Source organism: Sitophilus oryzae, unplaced genomic scaffold (assembly GCF_002938485.1).
Source record: "Sitophilus oryzae breed Bouriz unplaced genomic scaffold, Soryzae_2.0 scaffold_1274_pilon_pilon, whole genome shotgun sequence".
Lineage (NCBI taxonomy): Eukaryota > Metazoa > Arthropoda > Insecta > Coleoptera > Curculionidae > Sitophilus > Sitophilus oryzae.
Window position 1 is genome coordinate 4,521,163 of NW_022145920.1, and position 21,553 is coordinate 4,542,715.

General features: G+C 36.2%; 1 protein-coding gene across 6 annotated transcripts in view; it reads right to left on the minus strand.

The window, feature by feature from the left end:
• The window catches only part of LOC115874399 (protein split ends-like), a 245,229-nt gene that overhangs the window by 12,221 nt on the left and 211,455 nt on the right, over positions 1-21,553 (minus strand). For all 6 annotated transcript variants that reach the window (XM_030889562.1, XM_030889565.1, XM_030889564.1 and 3 more), the window contains 6 exons: positions 20,057-20,224; positions 13,672-13,855; positions 13,205-13,393; positions 9,422-9,597; positions 9,089-9,356; positions 18-7,867 (listed from right to left, as the gene is read on the minus strand). In XM_030889562.1, coding sequence (XP_030745422.1) covers positions 18-7,867; positions 9,089-9,356; positions 9,422-9,597; positions 13,205-13,393; positions 13,672-13,855; positions 20,057-20,224 — 8,835 coding nt within the window. The remainder of the gene's footprint in view (positions 1-17; positions 7,868-9,088; positions 9,357-9,421; positions 9,598-13,204; positions 13,394-13,671; positions 13,856-20,056; positions 20,225-21,553) is intronic.

Here is a 21,553-nt window from a genome sequence, read left to right on the forward strand (position 1 = left end):
AGAAAGTAGATACATACCAAACTAGCTTCATATGGAGGACCTGGTAATCCAGTCAACCTAGCTTGAGGGCCGGAAGGGCTCAAACTTGGTCGACCCATCATCAAATTGGGAAGATTGACGTCTACCTTTGGAGGTTCCATAACTCCTTTGGTATTAGCTTGAAACGGTGGTACTTGCATTGCCCTATTGGCTACTTGAGTCTTGCCAACTGGAGGACTAGCTGGTATTGGTCCTGGCAGATGCTGAAGGGCAGCAGGCTTCCCCACGGATCCTTTAGCGGCCATAATGACTTGTGGTTCCACGTTATGTTTCATCTGAGCCATGGCAATCTGCGCTTGCTGCGGAGTGATCGAGGAACTAACATGAACACTGGATTGCTGTTGACTAATATGTTCCCGAGTTGGTAATATATGTTTCTGATTAGGGAATTGCTGTAACAGTTGCTGACTTGGAGACAGTACAGGTGGTTTAACTTGAAACTTTGTTGTAACTGCTACAGGAATTCCAGGACGCGGTGACATTGGTCCCACTGTCTGAATATTTCCAGATGTAGATACAGTAGTGTTTTGGGTACCAGTTATTTGTGAAATTTTGGTTACTACAACATTTTGAGGTACAGATGGAATTTGTGTAGTTGCAACCTGAGGTGTTTGTTCCCCCACTACAGCTTTGGCAGCTTGACTGCTTAGTACGTGTGCTTTCAGCGGATGAACTTTTGGAATTTGTTGCTGTACAACTGTTACTTGATGTAGTTGTGTTCCCACAATTGTTTTAACTGGTTCGATAACAGGTTTAGCAGTTGGCGGATCTGGTTTCTTATCACCTGGAGAACTACCTGGTAAGGGTATATATTTACCTTCTTCGCTTTCCCGCATGGGTGTTAACACCCCAGTGACCGGATCAATGAGGTTGGTAGGTTCAGGTTTCCCTAAGTTGATCATCTCACCCTTAAATCTCTTTAGCATAGCGATCTTTAAACTACAATGATCTATTTTTTTCTGTTCAACAGGTTGTGATGGTGTATCACGTGTTTGTTCTACATCAGACGAAGACACATTTTCAGGGGATTTCGGAAGGGGTAACTCGGCCGATCGAGGTCTATCATCTCTAGTTTCTTCACTAGACGATGTTTCTGCTGCCTCCGACCCTCGTCGTAAAGGCTTTCTTCCCCGCGGACTTTTGCGTGGAGTATCATTTTCAGCAATTAACGGCTGCGGCTTTTTAACCTGACGCCCAGAACGGCGTTGAGCAGCAGCTGCACGTGTTTGTGGAGTTTGAGCACGTTGTCCAGAATACACAACATTTTCGATCGTATCATCTACGTTATTACGTGATCCATCTTTGTCGGCCAATCGTTGCGATTTAGGGCGTGAAAAATACACAACTTCTTCAATCGTATCATCGACGGTATTACGCGATATATCTTTCTCGGCGAGTCGTCTCGACTTTCTGGTATTCGCTTGAGGCGAAGTGAATTCTTCTTTAGAATCTGATGTATTTTTTGGCGGAGGCGGTGATGAATCTTTACCTATTTCTTTAGCACCATCACGTGTGATTTCCTTGACAATTGCGGTGGTTTGATGATTACTAGTACTAGAGGTTGTAGATTTAATAGTAAGCACCAAACGGGGTCGTTGCTCCTTATTGCTGTCATCCGAATCGTCTCGGAATTCATAAACGTCATTGGGCGTCGTGTCAGATTCACTTTTGCTAGACTTTCTCTCAGTTCTAAGTTTCCCACCGCGTCCTCTCTTTGTTGTTATACTAGACTGTTGAGTTTCTTTTAATTTTCCTCTTCGCGTTTGAATACTACCTCGTTCTACAGTAGTTTTTGATCTACCACCCCGGGGCCGTCCACCTCTCCCCCTTCGTGCACTACTGCGGGTAACTGACGGCTCCACTTTCAAATTTTCTTCTGTCTCTATTGCAGCCTCATTAACATCAGATTCCTCTTCAACTTTTGTGTCCTCCTCCTGCTTAATTTCAGGCTCTTTGATACATTCTTTATCTTCTTTCTCGTTTTCTTTAGAAGGCACCTGCTGTTCTTTATGGTCTGTATCAGAAAGTTCATCAGCCGAACCAAGAGTTTTAATTACAGAATCGATGTTAACTGAATCTTTAGCCGACCAAAACTCATTATCTTCTTTCGTTTCCAACGAGTCCTCCTCTTTGGTCATTTTTAATATGCAATTCGTAATATCAGGTTTATTATCTCCTTGAACTGTATCAACTGACTTTGTTTCGGCTATTTCATTCTTGATAGAGACATCAGATTTATTTTCATCCTTTGGTGTATTTTGTTGTGTTAATTCGTTTGTTAAATTTGTTGTGTTTTCATTGATTACTTCACTAGGTTTATCATTAATGTTTCCAGCGTCTTTAATTTCTTCCTTTACTGAAATTTGCTCATTGTTCACATCATCTTTAATATTTAGTGCATCTTCTCTCTTCGCAAGTGATAAGTTAAGCTCTTCAGTAACCTTTTCTATTGCTAATTTAGTGGCATGAACTAAAGTAGAATTTTCGACCTTTATTTCTGGATTGGGAACAATGACAGGACTTGGTGTGAATGTCTTGAAGTCTGGAGATGGAATAACTACCGATGGAGTAATTAATTCTTTAGGTGGTTTTATATCGTTAGTTTTTACGTTATCAGGCGTAGTAACTTTTGGAGGGAAGGATACCGAGGCAGGCTGTTCAGACGCTGAAACATTCTGCGTACTCTCCATTATGACTGGTATTGGTTTTGGACTTAGTTTTTCCATTGGTTTTGGACTTTGCCTTTCCATTGGTTTTGGACTTAGTTTTTCAGTAGATGGTGCTACAACTGATTGACTAGAGTTAGGCGATTTTGCAGATGGACAAGATCTGGGACTTAAAACAGGATTGTTTTGAATTGTTTTAGGACTAGTAAGAATCAATTGTGGTGGGTTCATCATAACAGAACCAGCAAGAGATGTTCTAGAATTGACTAAAGGAGCACCATGGGATCCGGCGAGTACTATAGTAGATTTAATCTGTTCAACTGTTGTATTATTAGGTGTGTTGGTAGCCCCTTCAATATTATGTATTTCTTTAGGTGGACAGGTCGCATGAGGTATGTTACCGACAAACTGACCATAGCCTGACGGAGATAAATGACGAGTCGGCACAAGAAGTCCACTTGGCGGTAGCTGTCGAATATTTGTTGGCATTAACATTCTAGGTTGACCTGGCGAATATGGTTCATAGGTTTGAAGAACCATTCTCGATCGATCTTGTGATCTTGGATCGACAGTGGAAACTAGTTTTGGTGGTTCTGAAGAATGGGCCACTTTAGGCTGAGATAAGTAAATAGTTGATGCTTGAAGAGGCTTGGAAACTATAACTGGAGTAATTGGCAGTCGATTAAGGTGAATATTAGTTGGTCTTGAAGGCAGCATGCTCTCAGTTGTAGCCGGTTTGCAAATCTGTACAGGCGATCGAGCAGGAAGATTGTGAAGTTGCGACATAACGGGAGGCTTAGTAGAAGTGGAAATAGCGTTAGATGGTTGGATCTTCATATCTATATTAGGTGATAACTTGGCTAATGGAGGATAATTAGGCTCGTTAGCTTTTACTGTAGATGGGGCGGCAAAAGTCTTCAAAGTAGATGAGGAGGTGGCAATAATAACTTGCGATTTGGTCTCTGTCACAGCCTCCGATACAGTAACGTCTTTCCTATCAATAGGCCAAGTTTGTGCAATAACGGACTTTTGTTGCTTCTCTATTGATACCGGTATCTTATCTGTAACAGGATTTTTCTTTACTTCTGGAAAACTTCCGGACTTTATTGGTGTTAAAGAAGGCGGACTACCCAACGATTTATAACTACCCACAGATGGTGCAATAGGATCTTTTTCGGGAAAAAATGTTGTAACTGGTGTTTTGTTCGGTCGAAAGGAAGCCACTTCAGGAGTTTTAGGTGGTAGCTCAGCTGTTTGACTATTCTCATCTTGCTCTTCTGTATCTGTATCTATTTGCAATTCGTGTTCACTTTGTGGTGTGTCTGGTTTAGTAATATCATCTTCTACTTCTAAACTCTGAACAGCCTTTCGCATTTCTTCATCATCTTCAACATTGCTTTCTTCTACAAGTTCTGGTACAGGCTCTTCTGTGGTAGAGGTAATATCTTCATCATATCTTTCTTCGAACTGATTACCTCCAAAACTCTCACCAAGTAATGCGGCCACAGCGTCTTCTGTTTCTTCTTGTGAAATTACTACCCTAGGCTTTTCCTCTGGCGATTCCAAAACGACTTCTTTACTCTCTTCTTTTACTGGTACATCTTCTGTTTTAATTACCGGTTCAAATTCGCTACATATAGATTTAACTGCATTTTCGTGCACACTTTCATCAACCTCACTTCCAAAACCCGGTATTAATTTTTCTTTTTTCGGTTTTGTGCTAGTAGGTGTACTAGGAATTGGACTTATAAGTGGTGCTATTTCTCGAGTACTAGGTGATATTTCAAAGTCAGAAGATTTTTCATGTTTCGGACTTTGAACATCCAGCAGACTAGGTAAACTTTGGCCATGAGTAGGATGAGATGGAGAAAATACAGTCGTATCAACTTGTTCTACTTTAATATCGGGTATTAGTTCAGATTGGTCAACTTGCAATGTCTTTTCTGGTTTTACTTCAATAATCTTATTCTTGCTTTTTTCTGAATGATGATGGTGGTGATGTTTCTTCTCATCTTTGCTCTTTTTTCTCTTTTTCTTTTTTTCTTTTCCTTCTTTCCGTTCGTCTTTTTCTTTTTTGATATCATGTTCAGTAAAAGGAAAATTATCAGATGTTTCTAAGTTTGAGCTCTCCACTTCAGTTTTATATTCCATCTCAGAGGTGTCATCTTTAATGTTAGCTTCCAACTGCTTACACATATCTGCCAAGTCCATGCTATTATCGTTACTGTTGGGAGGTTCTTCGGCGGCAGCTGCAGCCGCTTCGGCTGCGGCCTCTTGTAATCTTCGCTCCTTTTCTTTTCGCTTCTTTTCCTTCTTTCTTTTATGTTCAGTCTCTCGATCTTCGTGTACATTATTGTCCGGTTCTCTCTCAGAATCTGTATTAAATACAACCGGTTCTTGGGCATTTTCGTCGGTTAAAAATGTGATTTGATCCTTATGACCGCTTTCCGAGTCATCCGATAATGATCCAAAAATGTTTTCCATTTTGCCTTCCCGCTTGGACTCTCCCTTATCTTCTGCTTTATTCTTTTTAGATTTTTTTGTTCTTTCACGGCCATCTCTAGTTTTTTCGCGTTTCTTATCCTTTTTCGAATGATCCTTCTTCTTTTCGTGATGTTTCTTTTCTTTTTCTTCTCCTACACTCACCTCCGATTCTAGTTTGCAAGATTCTTCACTACTAACGGAATGCTTCTGCCTTTTTTGCTTCTTTTTGTGTTTCTTTTCCCGACGCTCTGCTTTGTCCTTTCTAATTTCATTCATATCATCATCAGTTGTATTGTCAAAAATATGTTTACTATCGAATTTCTCTGATTTCACTTCAACATCAGAGTGTAAGGAGTTGATGGTCTGTTCAGGTGCAAGGTCTTGAAATTTACTATTTCTTCGCTCTTTTTTAACTAGCCTTTCAATTTCACATTTGACTGATGTAATCTTTTCGGTTTTAATTTCAATTTCAGGCTCATTTTCTGAGAAAATTTCTTTAACTTTTTTGTCATGGTAATCGTTGGATATTATTTTGTTAGCAAATTTGGCGTTACCATATTCATCGTCGGAAGTATCACTAGCAATACGGGATTTGGAGGTTTTAAAAGGTAGATGTTTAGTTTTGATTTCGTCATCGGTTGTTTCAAATTGCTCTGTTTTAACTGCCCGAACCAACAGAAAATTATCCGAATCGGAATGCAAAACCTCCTTACGATTGTGATGAATTTTCCTTTCCTGACTTTCGTCTGAACTATCCAGTACTTTCCTGCCACGACGCAATTTTACTTCAATTTCTTTTTCAGAATCAGAATCCTCGTCCCACGAGGTGGAACGTTTCTTTTCTTCGCGTCGCGCCCTTCGTTCTTTCAGTTGACTAAATTTCGCTTTTATTTTCTCTTGCCGTTTTTCTTCTTCTTGTTTTTGCATATTTTTACAGCTACGAGCTTTCACCTTATCGTACATGGAAATATAAGGCGGTTCCTCGTTGACTACTTCAAAAATCGAATGTTTTTCTTGTCCCTTCCGATCATCGGTTTTGGTCTTTAAGTCCTCTTGAGGTGATTTGATATTCTCTTTGGTGTCAAATGAAGAATGCTTCTCCTTTTTTATTTTATCGTCGCATCGTTTGTCTTCTAAACGTACGTCAACGCGCTTATCCTTGCTCTCTTTATCCTTTTTCTGTTTTTCACGTTCGATCTCCTCGTTAGATTTTAGATTAAGTTTCGCTAAAAAGTCTTTATCAGTGATGGTAAGAGAGGCGGGTGGTGTCGAAGATGTTTCTTTAGCGTCTTTCTCTCGACTTTTGCTTTTCACCTTCAGTTTATCTAATTTGTACTTTTTGTGACGCTCTTCACGTTCGCGCTCCCGCTCTCGCCGCCGTTCTTCGCTTTCTTTCGTCCCGCTGTTGTGTTTTTCGTAAAAGTTATTTTTATGTTTGTTTTTCTTCACTTTCTCATCACTCTTTGCACTGTCTTTCGAATCACGCCTATCGGATATTTTCCTATGATCGTGCGCGAGGCGCATTTTCTTCGCCTCATCTAATCCGTCTGTGATTTCATGTGAACTAGGTCGTCGTTTAAGACCTACGGCCGCTGGTAGACTATTGTTGCGCTCTTTTCTTCTTGTAGGATCTGGTCCCTTTTCTAGATCGATGGATAAATGTCGAGTCTCGGCGGTGTGTCGAGGACGATCACCTTCGCGTCGGTGATTCTCGTCTTTCTCATTAGAGTGATGGGAATTGTTCTCCTTGTGTTTGGTTTCGCTGTGGTTCTCACGATGCTTCGAATTAAGACGTTCGTGGTGATTGTCTGAATCTTTGTGTCGAGTAGGATCTTCGCTGCGCCGTCGCTCTTTCTCTTTAACCACTCGATGCTCTTCCTCTTTGGTTTTATGTTCCTCACGTTCCCGCCGCTCACGATCTAGTTTTTCTTGTAGTTCCCGTTCCTCGTGTTCACGGCGTTCCTTCTCTTTCCGTTCGCTCTCTTCCCTTTCTTTCCTTTCTCGTTCTTCGCGTTCCTTTCGTTCTCGCTCTTCTATCTCTTGCTGAAGTCGTTCCTGAGCTAACCGCTCAAGACGTTCTCTTTCTTGTCGTTCTTTCTCCTGTCTTTCCCTTTCTAATCGTTCTCTCTCTAACCGTTCCTTTTCTAAACGAGCCCGTTCCTTTTCTTGCCGCACTCGTTCTTGTCGCTCTTTCTCTGCCTTTTCCGCCTTCTCCCGCTGGATGCGTTCTTTTTCCAGTCGCTGTTTTTCCAGTTCGTTTTCTTTTTCGCGCCGCTCTTTTTCTAGTCGTTCTTTCTCCTCTTGTTCCGCGGCTACTTCTTCTATTCGACGCGCACTAGTGTCACTGTTTCGACGAGTTTTGACGTCCGCTCGCGGCGAGGTGTTCGAACTGGAATTCCGTCGCGACGACACTTTTTCCCCGGTTTTCGGTTTCGCCCCGCCACTATTAACGTTCGCTACACAAGAAGTCTTAACACTAGAAGTCCGTGAGTCACCGGGAACGCTGACCGTCGGTTTCAGTCTATTTTCACCGGGGTTCACGCTCCGCGCAGTAACGGTAGTACTTGTTGGTGTAGTTGGCGTCGAGCTGCTGGTCGGTGCCGGCGACATCAGCACCGGCGGGTGGCTGGGAAAAGGGTACTGGAGGCCTCTGGTCGCTGGGATGCTTATTCCACCTCCTAAACAGAAAATTGACCAGTTATTTAAGAAGTCACAGACTTACTGCAAAATATCGTGAATACTATGTTTTTATTAATTTTATTAAAATTGGTAATGGCTAGTTCTGAAGATATAATAAGTTGTAACCAGAGCTGCAAGCTGACAGAAAACTTAAGTCTTTTTTTTATTTAAATCTTTTTAATGACTTAAGTCATTTTTCGAAAGCTGACTTAAGACTTAAAAATTAAGTCTTTTTCAAATTGATTTATGATTTAAATCTTTATTCTGAAATAGAAAAAGATTTAAGTCTTTTTAGAAAAGACTTAAGTCTTTAAAAAGATTTAAGTCTTTTTATAAAAGGCTGAAGTCAGATTTTAGAATACATTCACAGCAGAATAAAAAACAATGCTCAATACCACTAGTAAATAAAATATTAGTTTTTCGAAACCGGTTTTGATTATTTGTCGTGTTACGCGTGCGTAGTGAGTCTGTTATATTTCAACTGAATCCCCGACTCCGTTATGTAGCCCGAAAAATGAACGAAAGAAATTTGTCTTGAATATATTGAAGAGTACCTTAAAATCCTCCAGGCTTATGCCATCGATATATTACTCTCTATTTTATTAGTGATCAAAACACATCACCACTTTTTAATAGACATGACATCTATCTGTAATGGATACATATAAAGTACTACAAAATCAGTTAAATTTTATAAAAAAAAAACATATCTTTGTTTGTAGCTGTTCTGAAAATTAACCGTTTTATTTTAAGTTGTTTTAGTCTCATCTGTATCTACAATAAATTAATAATATGATACTTAGTAAGAAAATCGCTAATTAGTAATACAAAAAAAATAATAGAAACATTTAAAAGAGGTACTTAAATTTAATTCTGATGGTCTTGACTAGAGGATAATTATATTAAATCATTTTACTGACTTAACTTGCATATCATCATGACTTAAGTCAAAAATATAGATATAAAACGACTTAAATAACCTTATATTGATTTAAGTCTTTACAAAAATTATTTGACTTGAAATAAAATGACTTAAGTCAAAGACTTAAGCTTAAATCATTTGAACTTTATGTTGAATTTGACTTAAGACTTAAATCATTTTGATTTTAGAAATGACTTAAGACTTAAGACGTAAGTCTTTTTAAAACTGACTCTCTTTGTCCATTTGTTGCAGCCCTGGTGGTGACTTGTTGCAAAACTCATCTCAAGTAATACCTTACCTGAAGACCGTGGCGACAGCATGGTGGGTGTTTTAGGTAGCTGCGTGGTGGTAGTTGTTAATTTTAGAGCAGTGGAAATAGACGATGGTGCCGGTGAAACAGGAGGCGGTGAGAAAACCATTGAAGCGGGTGATATCGTCGGCAGTCGGTATATTCCAAAATCTTTTGGCTCGTATTTCTCACCCACACTCTCTAACCGTTTCAGATCCTCGTCGAATACCGATCGTTTCGCCATTACAGATTTAACGATTTCCGATGGTTGGACTTCCTGAAAATTCCAGATATTTACGTTTAAATCTTATTCACTGGGTTTGTCTAATATTAAGAAATTACCTTAAAATCTTGAATTTCTAGCAACTTATGCCTAAGTCGAAATTTTTCCCTATTGGCATCAAGAAGAGCCAGAGCATCGTTTCCCGCAGCACTCAGCGTTCTGCTACCAGACCATTTTTCATATTTTTCATCGAGAGATCGAATCCTTTCTTCTAAAGACGGACTTGTAACATCGCCTATTGAAAGAAATGATATATTACACCAAAAAAATGGTATCTAAACTCTGTTTCTTTTCTCAGGTAAGATTTCGACAAACGATGACAGAAGAAAAGCAGATGACGTCCCATACCAATCTATTTATTTTACTAAAAAAAGTTTCTAATAATTTTTAAGTTAAGTATGGATGGTTTTAAATACAAATCCGTCATGCGTTGTGTCTTTTTGTTTTTAACCAGTTTTATTGGTTTATTTAAAAAATGACAGATCGTATTTCAATTTTATTGGTTTGACGGAACGATGAACGACAAACGGACGCCGATGCGTATGAACTCGCCTTTAGATTTTTGTCATTTTTGACGCTTGTCAAAGTCTTGCCAAATTATAGGTTATAATTTTGTGTCAACTTTTATCAAATACCCTGCGTTCACCTGCGTTTTGGAAGATGACTTGAAGATGATGCATTTTAATTCGTATTATTACGTGTGTTTTATGTCTTTTGAAGTCAAGTGAAGGAAAAATTGAGTGAAAATTAACTGTAGACCCAGAGCACAGTTTATGGTTAATACTCGCTGCCCAGGCAGAAAGTCTTATACACCAATGAAGTTACCATCGATAAAGTTTGTATACAATCTCGTCGTAGATACAATAAGTGCATCTCGTATATGGTAGAAGGATCATACTAAAAACTGGAGTAGCTGTAAAATATCGACATCACACGATAGTACTGCACAAAAATAATGTCAAAAGGTATTGGTTTAAAAAAATTAAGATTAAAGTTAATTAATCAACCTTTAAAGTATAAAATTTGGTAAGTGTTATTATTAATAAAATAGTTTGTTTTACTTATGTTGTTTTATTTATTCCTGTCGAATATTACAAATTTGTATATGTACATAAGTTATATTGACAAATATAATCATAAATGCGAAATGCGAGAAGTTTCATGAAGCTTGAAAGTAAGAAATAGTTCTTTTTATATTTTTTTGGTATGTGGTGTCTTGTTTGTTTTGTATTATCACATACCGTTTTTGTTAAATAAAATAACTCAATTACATTTTTTCAGTTTTATAACAGTTTTTTCACAATATTTTGAAGTAATCACTTGTCAGTCAAATTTTAAATATATGTATTAATTTTCTGCTATGCGTTCCAGTTGTACCAACTTATTTCTTTGTAAAATAAAATAAACTACTTTGAAATTAAAATGACAGACACATCTATCACTGTCAAGGATCTTGTCGTTGGACAGACTATAGATAGGTATAGGAAACACTAATACCGGGTGCATCTCAAAAGTGGCTCACGCCTATGACTTTTTTATTTTTTCAGATAAAACAACGAGATTTGGTATGTTAGTATATGACATAAATTGGGATTGATTGACGTATTCAATTGTTTTCTGTCACTTCCTGTTTCACCGGAAATAACTACAACTTTTGATTTTTAAATGGCATCCTCGGTATTTTTTACTTTATTCGATAGAAAATGACACTCTGAATAGTCTGAATCGAATGACATATCATATGTCAATTTTTGACATAGTCGCTCAAAAACAAATTCTATTTTAAATTTCAATCTAGAGTGCCATGGCTGTGTTAAAAACACTAATTTTTAATCAAGGAACCTTGGAAAAATAGATTTGATAGTCTTGTCCTGGCCAGTTAAAAGATGACCAAATCGTATTTTGAATCATATCTCAATTTTTTCAAGCGGAACGAGGGTGGCTCATTAGCATATTTGGAAAAAGCATTCTTTTACGAATAATTCGATACCACACACTTGGTATTTTGAGTCAAATTGTCGTTATGTACCAAATGTTACAATTTTAAATAAACCATATGCCAAAATGTCAAAAGTTGACATATGATATATCATTCGATTCAGAGTGTCATTTTCTATCGAATAAAGTAAAAAATACCGAGGGTGTTATTTAAAAATCAAAAGTTGTAGTCATTTCTGGTGAAACCGGAAGTGACCGAAAACAATTGAATGCGTCAATCAATCTCAATTTATGTCATATACTAACATACTAAATATCGTTGTTTTATCTGAAAAAATAAAAAAGTTATAGGGGGTGAGCCACTTTTGAGACGCACCCGGTATAGTTTGAAAGAGCATTGAAATCTGCTCTTAAAAAATACAGGGTGTTGCATACGAAATAACAAAGCTTTTATGTAAAATACATATTTAAAATATATCAGAAAATTTTAGTACCCCTGTATAAATCTAAAAAAGCAATAAAAATTTTCATCAAAGTTTATTTCTCTACCTTTAAACTCAGGAGAAGAATTAATTCTGAAACGTAATGTACAGAGTGTTGATAGGTTATTTCTACTAATATCTCAAAAACCAAAGATTTTAAACATATTTAACCCTTATAGGCCTGGTTCATTTCAGTTGATTTCAACAAATTCCGACCGCAGCGTACTCTACGGCAAAAATCAGAAATGATCATAATGTACCTACTTCACGCCGCCGCGCGCCGGCATGTTGGTCGCATTAAAATAATATTCAAACTGTGGTTTTGTCATAATATTTAAGTATTTTAGTTTTTTGCTAGTGCAGTTATTGAGACTATAAAACACCCAGGTACGAGGTTTGTGTGTTGTAACGCTGTTTCGGGTAGTAAAAAATAAGTGAAAAAGAATTCGAACTAGGCGTCATGTTGTGTTGTGACAATTTCAAATGTTAATAAAATTGCCGAAAAAATGCTAACGCGTAAAGGAGATCGTAATTAGAGCGTTGTTGGATGCAATAACATTCAATAACTCAACTTTTCCGGATATTCAACTCTTCCGAAACAACATTTTATAGGTTCATAGTTTCTCATACCAATTTAATTAAAAGCAAAAATAAGTCCAAGATTCAAGCAGTTCCACGAAACAAGTGAGTAAATAAAGTGCTCGTTACATAATCAAAAAATTAAATAGACATACTATGAGAGGATAAAATATAATTTGCAATATTAATGGTATACTTTTTTTAATCAACTAGTGATTAAATATTTTACGAACATCTTCTAAAATTATAATTATGTACCTTTAAAAAATTTCGTTATAGCCAAAATAGCCCCAATTATGCCTCACTAGCAAAACCGGTAATTAAAACTATGGTCGCTACCGTAGTTGAACTAATCTAAAAAGTGTTTTTAACTGGAATAATAAATTATAATACAAGTTAGACCTTCCGAAGATATCAAAATATTTACTTTTTTATTTTTAGAATTTTTACAAATTATACTTCCTAACACTTTTAGAATAATTAAATAATAAATTTTTCGTATACTCGCTATTTAAACCTGTGTATTTGTATAGATCGATTGTTCACGATATTCTCGCATGGTGGCAGCACCGGCGGAGAATGCACCAAATCTATAATAAATAACATTTTTGGGCCCCAGAATCCAAAAATGAAATAAAATACCGAGTGTTCAATAAGAAAAAAATATAACTTTAGTATGGATCTTAGTTCTGAAAACCCCTGCATATTCCAAAATAATTATAAATTGTACACATTACCTCCCCACATACACCCATAAAATATTTTGTTTCTACCTCTTTCCGTTTTTGTATAATCAACGGAGGCGAATGAGGTGCGCTACCCTGTATAATACGGAGTACTTACTATCACTGGAATTTGAACTAAGACTAGGAGGTCGCGGTGGCGGTGATGCTGGAGGCGGCACCGCGTGCGTAGGACTAGGAGGTCGGACATGGAGCAAAGAAACTCGAGGGCTCGTCGCTGCGGGGGGCGGACTAGCCAATGGATTTACGTTGTCTTTTTGGCCTTTAATACCCGCTACAGATACAGCTCCTGTAAAATAATTTTTAAATTATAAAATCACAATAATAATCAAAGCTTAAGATTTTTTTGTTAAGTGATATTAAAGGTTTGTTCCAACACAAAAATTTGTACCGTTCTAGAAAGGTAATTGGGATCGCCGGCATCGGATTTGTACGCATGTGTCAACTTAAGCTTGATTTTCATGCATCCGTTGTCCGACGATACGATGATACGATATTAGTTTTATTGGTTGAATTTAAAGACCTCGATTAGTTAAATCTTAAATCCTTAAATCCGTAGTCACATACCTCTCTGGAATTCAGGAGTCGCTCGAATCTGTGCCGCAAACTTCGGAAGAGGCAACATTAGTGGTCCCTCTCGTTCCCTGGTCGTCCTCTTTGGTGGTTCCCCCGGAGGAAATTCCGGGTTCTCGTCGCAGAGAGGTGTACCAGGTCTGGATCCTGGATGTTCGGATCCGTCCGAATGTTCGTTCTGCAATTAATCCATAAAACTATTAATACATCCGTCTATATTTGGCAGTAATAGAAGATATTTTCTAGTCTAGTTCCTTTAATGTTTCTTAAACTCTATAAAGTGCAGTAAATGAAAGTTGAAACCACGGCTTAATTCATCGACCGGGACTTTTCAGGCGGATTGTGTACCTTTTGGGGAATAGTGTTAGAGAAAAGAATTGTAACAATGGCCCCAAATGGCCGAAAAATCAGTTTTTCGCAGATATCTGTCAAAATATGCAATTTACAACATTTTTCTTGAAATATAAAATAAAGCTATGTATGTAATTACCTACAAAAATAATTCTCAACATTTTTTACGTAAAATTAGTAGTTTTCGAGATATTCCGCCTCAAAGATTACTCAATTTTCTCTCCAAGTCTTAACGCTCCGAAGATATATTTCATAAGCGTATCATTGATCGGACAAATTGTTTAATAATTCGGATAAAATTTAATATTTTTTGATGATTCAAAGTTCATTTAAAAAGTTCATTCAACAGCTGTCACATTTTGGATTTGGTTAGGTTTAGGCTTTGAATAAGAAGACTAAGGAAGGAGCATATCAAAAATCTTAGGTCCACCGCGATGGGCCTCAAATATGGCGGACTTAAATTCCGGTTTATCAGTGCCGTTCTAATTTTGACGTGGGGTAGACTCAATATTTTTTTTTTATTTTACGTTGTGAATAAATGTTGGTAGTTATTAAAATTGTGGGTCTTGTGCAGAACAGGTCCCCACGAAATCGTGGTTTTTTTAATTTTTAGTGTGGATCCCATAGTTAATGGAATGGTTTAAAAGAAAAAAATTGTTGGATGAACCACATTTTCTACGAAAAAAAATAATTGAAAATTCCAAATTTTCACTACATTTCAATGCGAAAACTCCCTATTATAACCTTCATAAAGACAGTAAAATACAAGGTTATGCACAGTGTTGCCATACTCACCCTGTGTAAAATCGACGAAAACGTTCTACTTTATATTCATTTTTTTTACATTTAGTACGCACTTTAAGAACACGAAAAATTAAAAATATAATAAACGAGGCAAAACAAAAACACTATAAAAATAAATTGACAATAAAATCATTACACAGTATTTAGCACAATTGTTTAAAAATATATTTTTCCCGGATTTGTTCAGTAAGATTCCGAAATCGATGTGATCTGCGTACTTCCAAACACTCCCCACCAACCTAACCTAACCAATGCATTAACACCCCCAAATAACCAGGCTAACCAATGCATTAACACCCTCCAAATAACCAGACTAACCAATGCATTACCACCTCCAAATAACCAGCCTATCTAACCTAACCTAACCAATGCATTAACACCCCCAAATAACCAGGCTAACCAATGCATTAACACCCTCCAAATCACCAGGCTAACCAATGCATTAACACCCTCCAAATAATCAGGCTAACCAATGCATTACCACCCTCCAAATAACCAGCCTATCAACCTAACCTAACCAATGCATTAACACCCCCAAATAACCAGGCTAACCAATGCATTAACACCCTCCAAATAACCATGCTAACCAATGCATTACCACCCTCCAAATAACCAGGCTAACCAATGCATTAACACCCCCAAATAACCAGGCTAACCAATGCATTAACACCCTCCAAATAACCAGGCTAACCAATGCATTACCACCCTCCAAATAACCAGGCTAACCATTGCATTAACACCCTCCAAATAACCAGGCTAACCAATGCATTACCACCTTCCAAATAACCAGGCTAACCTAATTGAGCCTAATGACAAAACTTCATTGATTACGCGTCGAAAAACAGTATATATTAAAAAAACTTATATTTTCGTAGAACCTGAAAAATCCGCAAATTTTATTTCAGAAATTGCTTTAAAATAATCCACACTAACGAATAAGCTACTAGACAGTTCAATTTTTGTTGCACTAAAGTGATAACTTACCGTTTTAAGTCCCTCCACAACAACTTTATTTCAGAAGAAAATCATATAAAGTAATTTTATTGACAACGTCGCAAATTCTATGCGAAGGCCATAGATGACATACCGATGATCGATTAACTGTCAATCGAAAAAAGTCATAAAATTGCTAGCTTGAGCTGATGTAAATAAATATATTTTCTTAATTTTTATGCTTACAAAGAAGATTCGTTACATTTTGTGCTTAAATTAGATCATTCCACGTCTATATAAGGTAATAAAGTACTAATATGTGATGTTTTTACTGAATCCGTGTAGAAAATTTAACATATTTACTGTCCGTCGCCTGTACCTAAAATACGTTTTTTTGCCGCTTTTTAAAGATAAAACACATTCATCCAACAATTTTTATGCTTAAAAATATTCAGTTTAAGATAATCTTGCAAAAAAATCCCAAAAAAGTGTTAAATGCGTGGGGACCTATTGTGCACCAGAGCCTAAAATTGTTATAAAAATATAAAATTTTAATAAAAATAGATAAGTTATAATAATTATTTATAACCATAAACATCCGATACGCTACTGAAGCAGGTAACTCAAATTGACGTATCTAAACTCTTTGACATCTAATCTTTGACAAGTAGTAAATAAAAGCAAAAATACAAGAAAAAATATATAATTAGTTAATTTAAATAAATTTCATAAATGATCGGTTTACTACACGTATGTATATTATACAGGGTGTCCCATTGAAAATCGGTCGAGTCATTGATAAAATATGAAGGATTGGAATTTGAAAAGTTTATTTAAACATTTATCAGACTAAATGATAAGGATAAATTCCTTCGACCAATTTGCTGTTTTTTCTTATTATTTCTAGATGTTTACGCATTTTTTCACTTGCCACAAGGTTGAACGATCAGGTGCGGTAGTTGCTAGATAGCTGTCCTGTGACTTGTGCGTTGAAGTTCTTCTCAATATCGTTAAACTTTTTAACAAGTATGGTGTACTCACTTGCAGAAAAAGTGGACATAATCGAACTTTATTTTAAAAATAATGAATGTGGCAATCAGTTTGCGCAGATATTCAATGAACGCCATCCTGACAAACACCTTTAGGGCAAAATTGTTCGCGATTTAGTAGCAAAATTTCACGAAACTGGTTCCGTTATGAATAAAGAGAGGCAAAGGGAAAATCCTGTAGTAAATGAAGCTATGGAGGTATTCGTATTGGGCCAAGTTGCCATGGGTAGTACGCTGAGTACAAGAAAATTAGCCAATGAGACCGCGACCGGCGTGAATCGTACAAGTGTCCAAACGATATTAAAAAAACACAAGTTCCACCGGTACAAAATTCAGTTGGTACAAGAACTCAACGAAGACGATTTTGATCGTGGCGGGCTGGTATTTTTGGAAATTCTATTGTGGGTCAGTTTAACGATATTGAGACCGCACCTGATCGTTCAACCTTGTGGCAAGTGAAAAAATGCCTAAACATCTAGAAATAACAGCAAATTGGTCGAAGGAATTTATCCTTATCATTTACTCTGATAAATGTTTAAATAAACTTCTCAAATTTCAATCCTTCATATTTTCTCAATGACTCGACTGATTCTCAAAAACGAAGCGGGGAAATATAGAGAATAGAAAGCTCTTTTCATTGCGGCGCCACTTGACCCCCCTTCCCATTTGAAAAAAGTTGGAGGATGACACCCCCGCTTAGAGGGTTGAAGATTTTGCAATCATTTTTGGGGCAAAAGTTGTCCCCCTCACAAACAAAATTGACGTGTTTTTAGATTTTTTGAAAAAAAAAAATATCCTGGCCGTTATGTCTTGCGGAACGTCTTCGATGGGCCACCCTGTATAGTAACTTACTAGCGAAAAGTTGATCCATTATTTCACTCGATTTTTGCTGAGATCTACCGCACGCTACGCAACCAACTATTTTAGAGTCTTTTTCGATAAATCGCGATAGTGTCACTGTTAATTTAAGTTCTGCCACAATTTCCATCTAGATTTACTACCTTTATACAACTATCAGTAGTAGAATAAATAATAAATAACATAAAATAAGTTCCGTAAAGACAATAGTAGATTATTTTCTTTTATCTATGGTAAAGACTGACAAATCCACAAAATTTCAAATCAAATTCAAATGTGTCAAATGAATAGTCAAACAGAACTGTCAAGGATCCCCACCCTAGAGTCCTTTTTCCGCCCACCATGCATGAATATATGGATAGCATTATGCTCCTTCCTTAGTCTTCTTATTCAAAGGATTTAGGTATATCCTTTGGTTAGGTTGAAAAAACGGACAATCTAAATCTTCCTTGGTCTAAAAATTTTCAGATTTTTACTAAACTTATTCGTATTTTCATTAATAGTAGTTTATTTGGCAATATTTTTTTTAACAGTAGTTCTTAAAGTCTCTTTAAGCAACTCAAAAAATTTGAAGAATTTGTTTAATCACATTTTAATAAAAAAACAACTATTTGTAACTTTTAACTTTCATTTGTAACTTAACGAATAGTCGAATTGGTTTCTTTTTACGAACAACTTTACGAAAAGAAGTGTCAGGATTATATTTTTAGCTAATCTTTCGTATGGCGATCATGAAAATCATCTACATGCCATATTTCGGCCAATAGTGGCGAAAACCCCGTTATTTAACCCTTAGGGTCGTTTTTAACCGTTCTCATGGGACTTTACGAAAAAAAGTATCAGAGCCTTTCTTGTAGATGTAAGCTACATTTTTTATCATTCAAGAAAAATTTTGTAAATTGCATATTTTGGAAGATATTTGCGAAAAAACTGATTTTCAGGCATTTGGCGCCATTTTTTCGGCCAAAGTGGCCATGCACGATGTTACAATTTTTCCCCTATACTCCTCAAAAGGTCATCTTCTTACAGTGCCATACTCTATATAGAGCGTCGGCTACCTCTCGCATGTACTTGTGATGTGTGTCATCAGTGTTTCACAAGTACACGGGACCTACAGTTTATCGCCGAATCCGAACGGCACTATATTTGAGAAGCTGTACAAGGCAAATATACTCAAGGTGGTTTGCCATTGCCTTCCTTGAGGTGGCGGCTCGTTGGTCGCTCTATTTAGATAAATAAATATTTTTATTTAAATAAATAAAGCGACCGTACTGGCTGGGGATCGAACCCAGTACCTTCCGCTCCGCAGATCGACACACTAACGCTGAAGCTACGGCCGGCCACGGCCACAAAAGGTCATGGTCGTAGGTAAATCCTAAAAATTCATGGTTGACGAATTAAGCCGAGGTTTGGGTCTTTTCGTGTCCTTATTTACTGGATTAATAATAATCAAGTCCAAGTAATTATTTTACCCATAAATGATATATCGTCAATGCAGAAGAAGAGCGTCACATCTCAAAAAAACACAATTTTCAGAAGGGCCAATTTAAAATTTACTGAAATGATAATCGTCTTAATATCATTACTTAGCATTTGCCATGCCACCAAACTAAACTAAGAAAAACCTTTTGGTTCTGCCTTGCTTTTAACATAAAAAAATTTCCATCTATTCCCCAATATATATTTTTTTGTCCCCCGCTTTTGAGATATGACTGTATTGTTCATTTACTAAACTTTTTTTTTGAGATGTAACAATAAAACAATATTTATTTTTTTTGTCGTCGTAGAAGTAACTTTTTTCAGAAAAAAAAAGAAATACAAAATGTTATAAAAAACAGTTCTGTAATAAAATTAAATTCTGTAATAATTTTCTTTTAAACTATATATAAAAACAGTTTTATTTTCAGATGTGACACTCTTTCTCAGTCCACCATGCACAAAACCGTCTTTAATATAATTCACGTATTGTTTATTTTAAAATGTGACACTTTTTCTCACAACGCGCAGGCGTTCACGATACAACTATGGAGTGCCAACTAAAGTTGTGTCGGTCTTTCCCATACGCTGCATCAAACTAAGGGACATTTTCTCACAGCGCACTCTAGTGATTTCTATGGGAACTATAAACAGTTTTCCAGAATAAAATTTGAATGATTTTTAATTTGTACAGCAATAAATCTCAAAAATCTCGCTCTTCTTCCGCATTGACGATATTTTATTAACGCTCTACATTTCGATACCGATCAGACTCCTAACAGATTAGCAGTTTTTTGGGCTTTATTATTATAAGAGAATTAATTAACTGCAACTCAAAATTACATCATAATTTTCTTATCTGTATTCATAATAAATAAAAAAAAAAGTAAAAAGCAAAGTATGCTTACATAATGCGAATGTCCCCCTGTTCTTGCACCATTGTCACTACCAGCTGTTCGTCGTCTTTTACAACCGACTGTGTGAGGGACATAGTGGTTACCATATTTGTTGTCAACCGAAGGTCTTCGTGAGTGGTGACGTAACGCTGATTCGGACAATCTTCGACCATCCATAACCTGCAAAGACAAGTTAGTGATACTGTGGGATTGAAAGATAAAGAACAAATCACTCAATTTAAAATTAAGACTACGCACAGGCAATTTTTAGTCGGCCCATTATTTAGTTACAAAACGGTTATGGAGCCGATCGGCCGACTATTTGATAGCGCGTGAGCGGGGGTCCATAAAACAGAACATTGGTTACAAATCAAACAAAATAGTCGGCCGACTAAAAATTGCCGGCAAGCGCAAAGCCTAACAGTGTTATTGTAAGGTTTTCAGCACAATTCAGTTATAGTTATGAATTATAATTTGTAGGTATTGTTAAAGGTAAGTATAGAATGTTCAGTGAAATAATATATTACAGTGACAATTGTGTTTAGATCTAATTTAAAAGTATTTATGCTATTACAAGTTCTTCAGGACAATCCAATTATTATCCATTATATTAATAATTATATTATATTATTAATATCATATTATATTTAGTGAAAAATATAGTGCCAGTGGCAATTGATTAAATTTATTTTTCAGTAAGTATGTATATGTACAGTAGGGTGAGCCTAAAAAACTAACCTATGGAATTTATGGGTTAGAATGAACCTAATAACCTAGAAAAAGATATCCCCGGAAGACAGGATTTTTAGCTCAATTTTAAAAGGTGTCGGTGAACATTCAAAGTTTTTCATTTAATGTATCGTTATTGAAAAATAAATCTTAGGAATTTCTAATATGTACTGAAAAATTCTAAAATGCAAAATCTTCGCACTATAAGAAATTAAGAGATAAAAACAAATAAAGACCTAAAATGAGACAAAAGATACAACCTAGGATTAAAATTATTTTATTAATAAAAAAATACTAACTGCAAATTCCCATTAACATCTAGAATTATTATTATCAATTATAGAATGAATATGTAAAATCTTTTCAAAAAAGTTATTTAACAAACTTCTTAATGTAAACATTTCTAATTCTTACCAAAAGTATTTGTTATTATTGGTGTAGTTAATGTGCATTATTAATTTATTTTATTTATTATAACATTTGATTAACATAAAAAAGCGTTAGACAGCATTAATATTATAGGATCTAGTTGTCTCTGTTTATCAAAGAACACAATCATGTCATAACAGATGATAAGATAACCACACTTACGGAGAAGTGTGCCACCTGTGAAATAGATTTAGAACCGAGCTGTCGTTAATATTTGACATTTGTAGAAAATTCTAAAATATTCAAAACAATCGGATGCGCATGAATCCAACAGAGAAAAACGAAAAACGTGTTTTGATTGCTAGATCTATAGACAGACATAAAATAGTGATGGGAATAATCGAATTATTT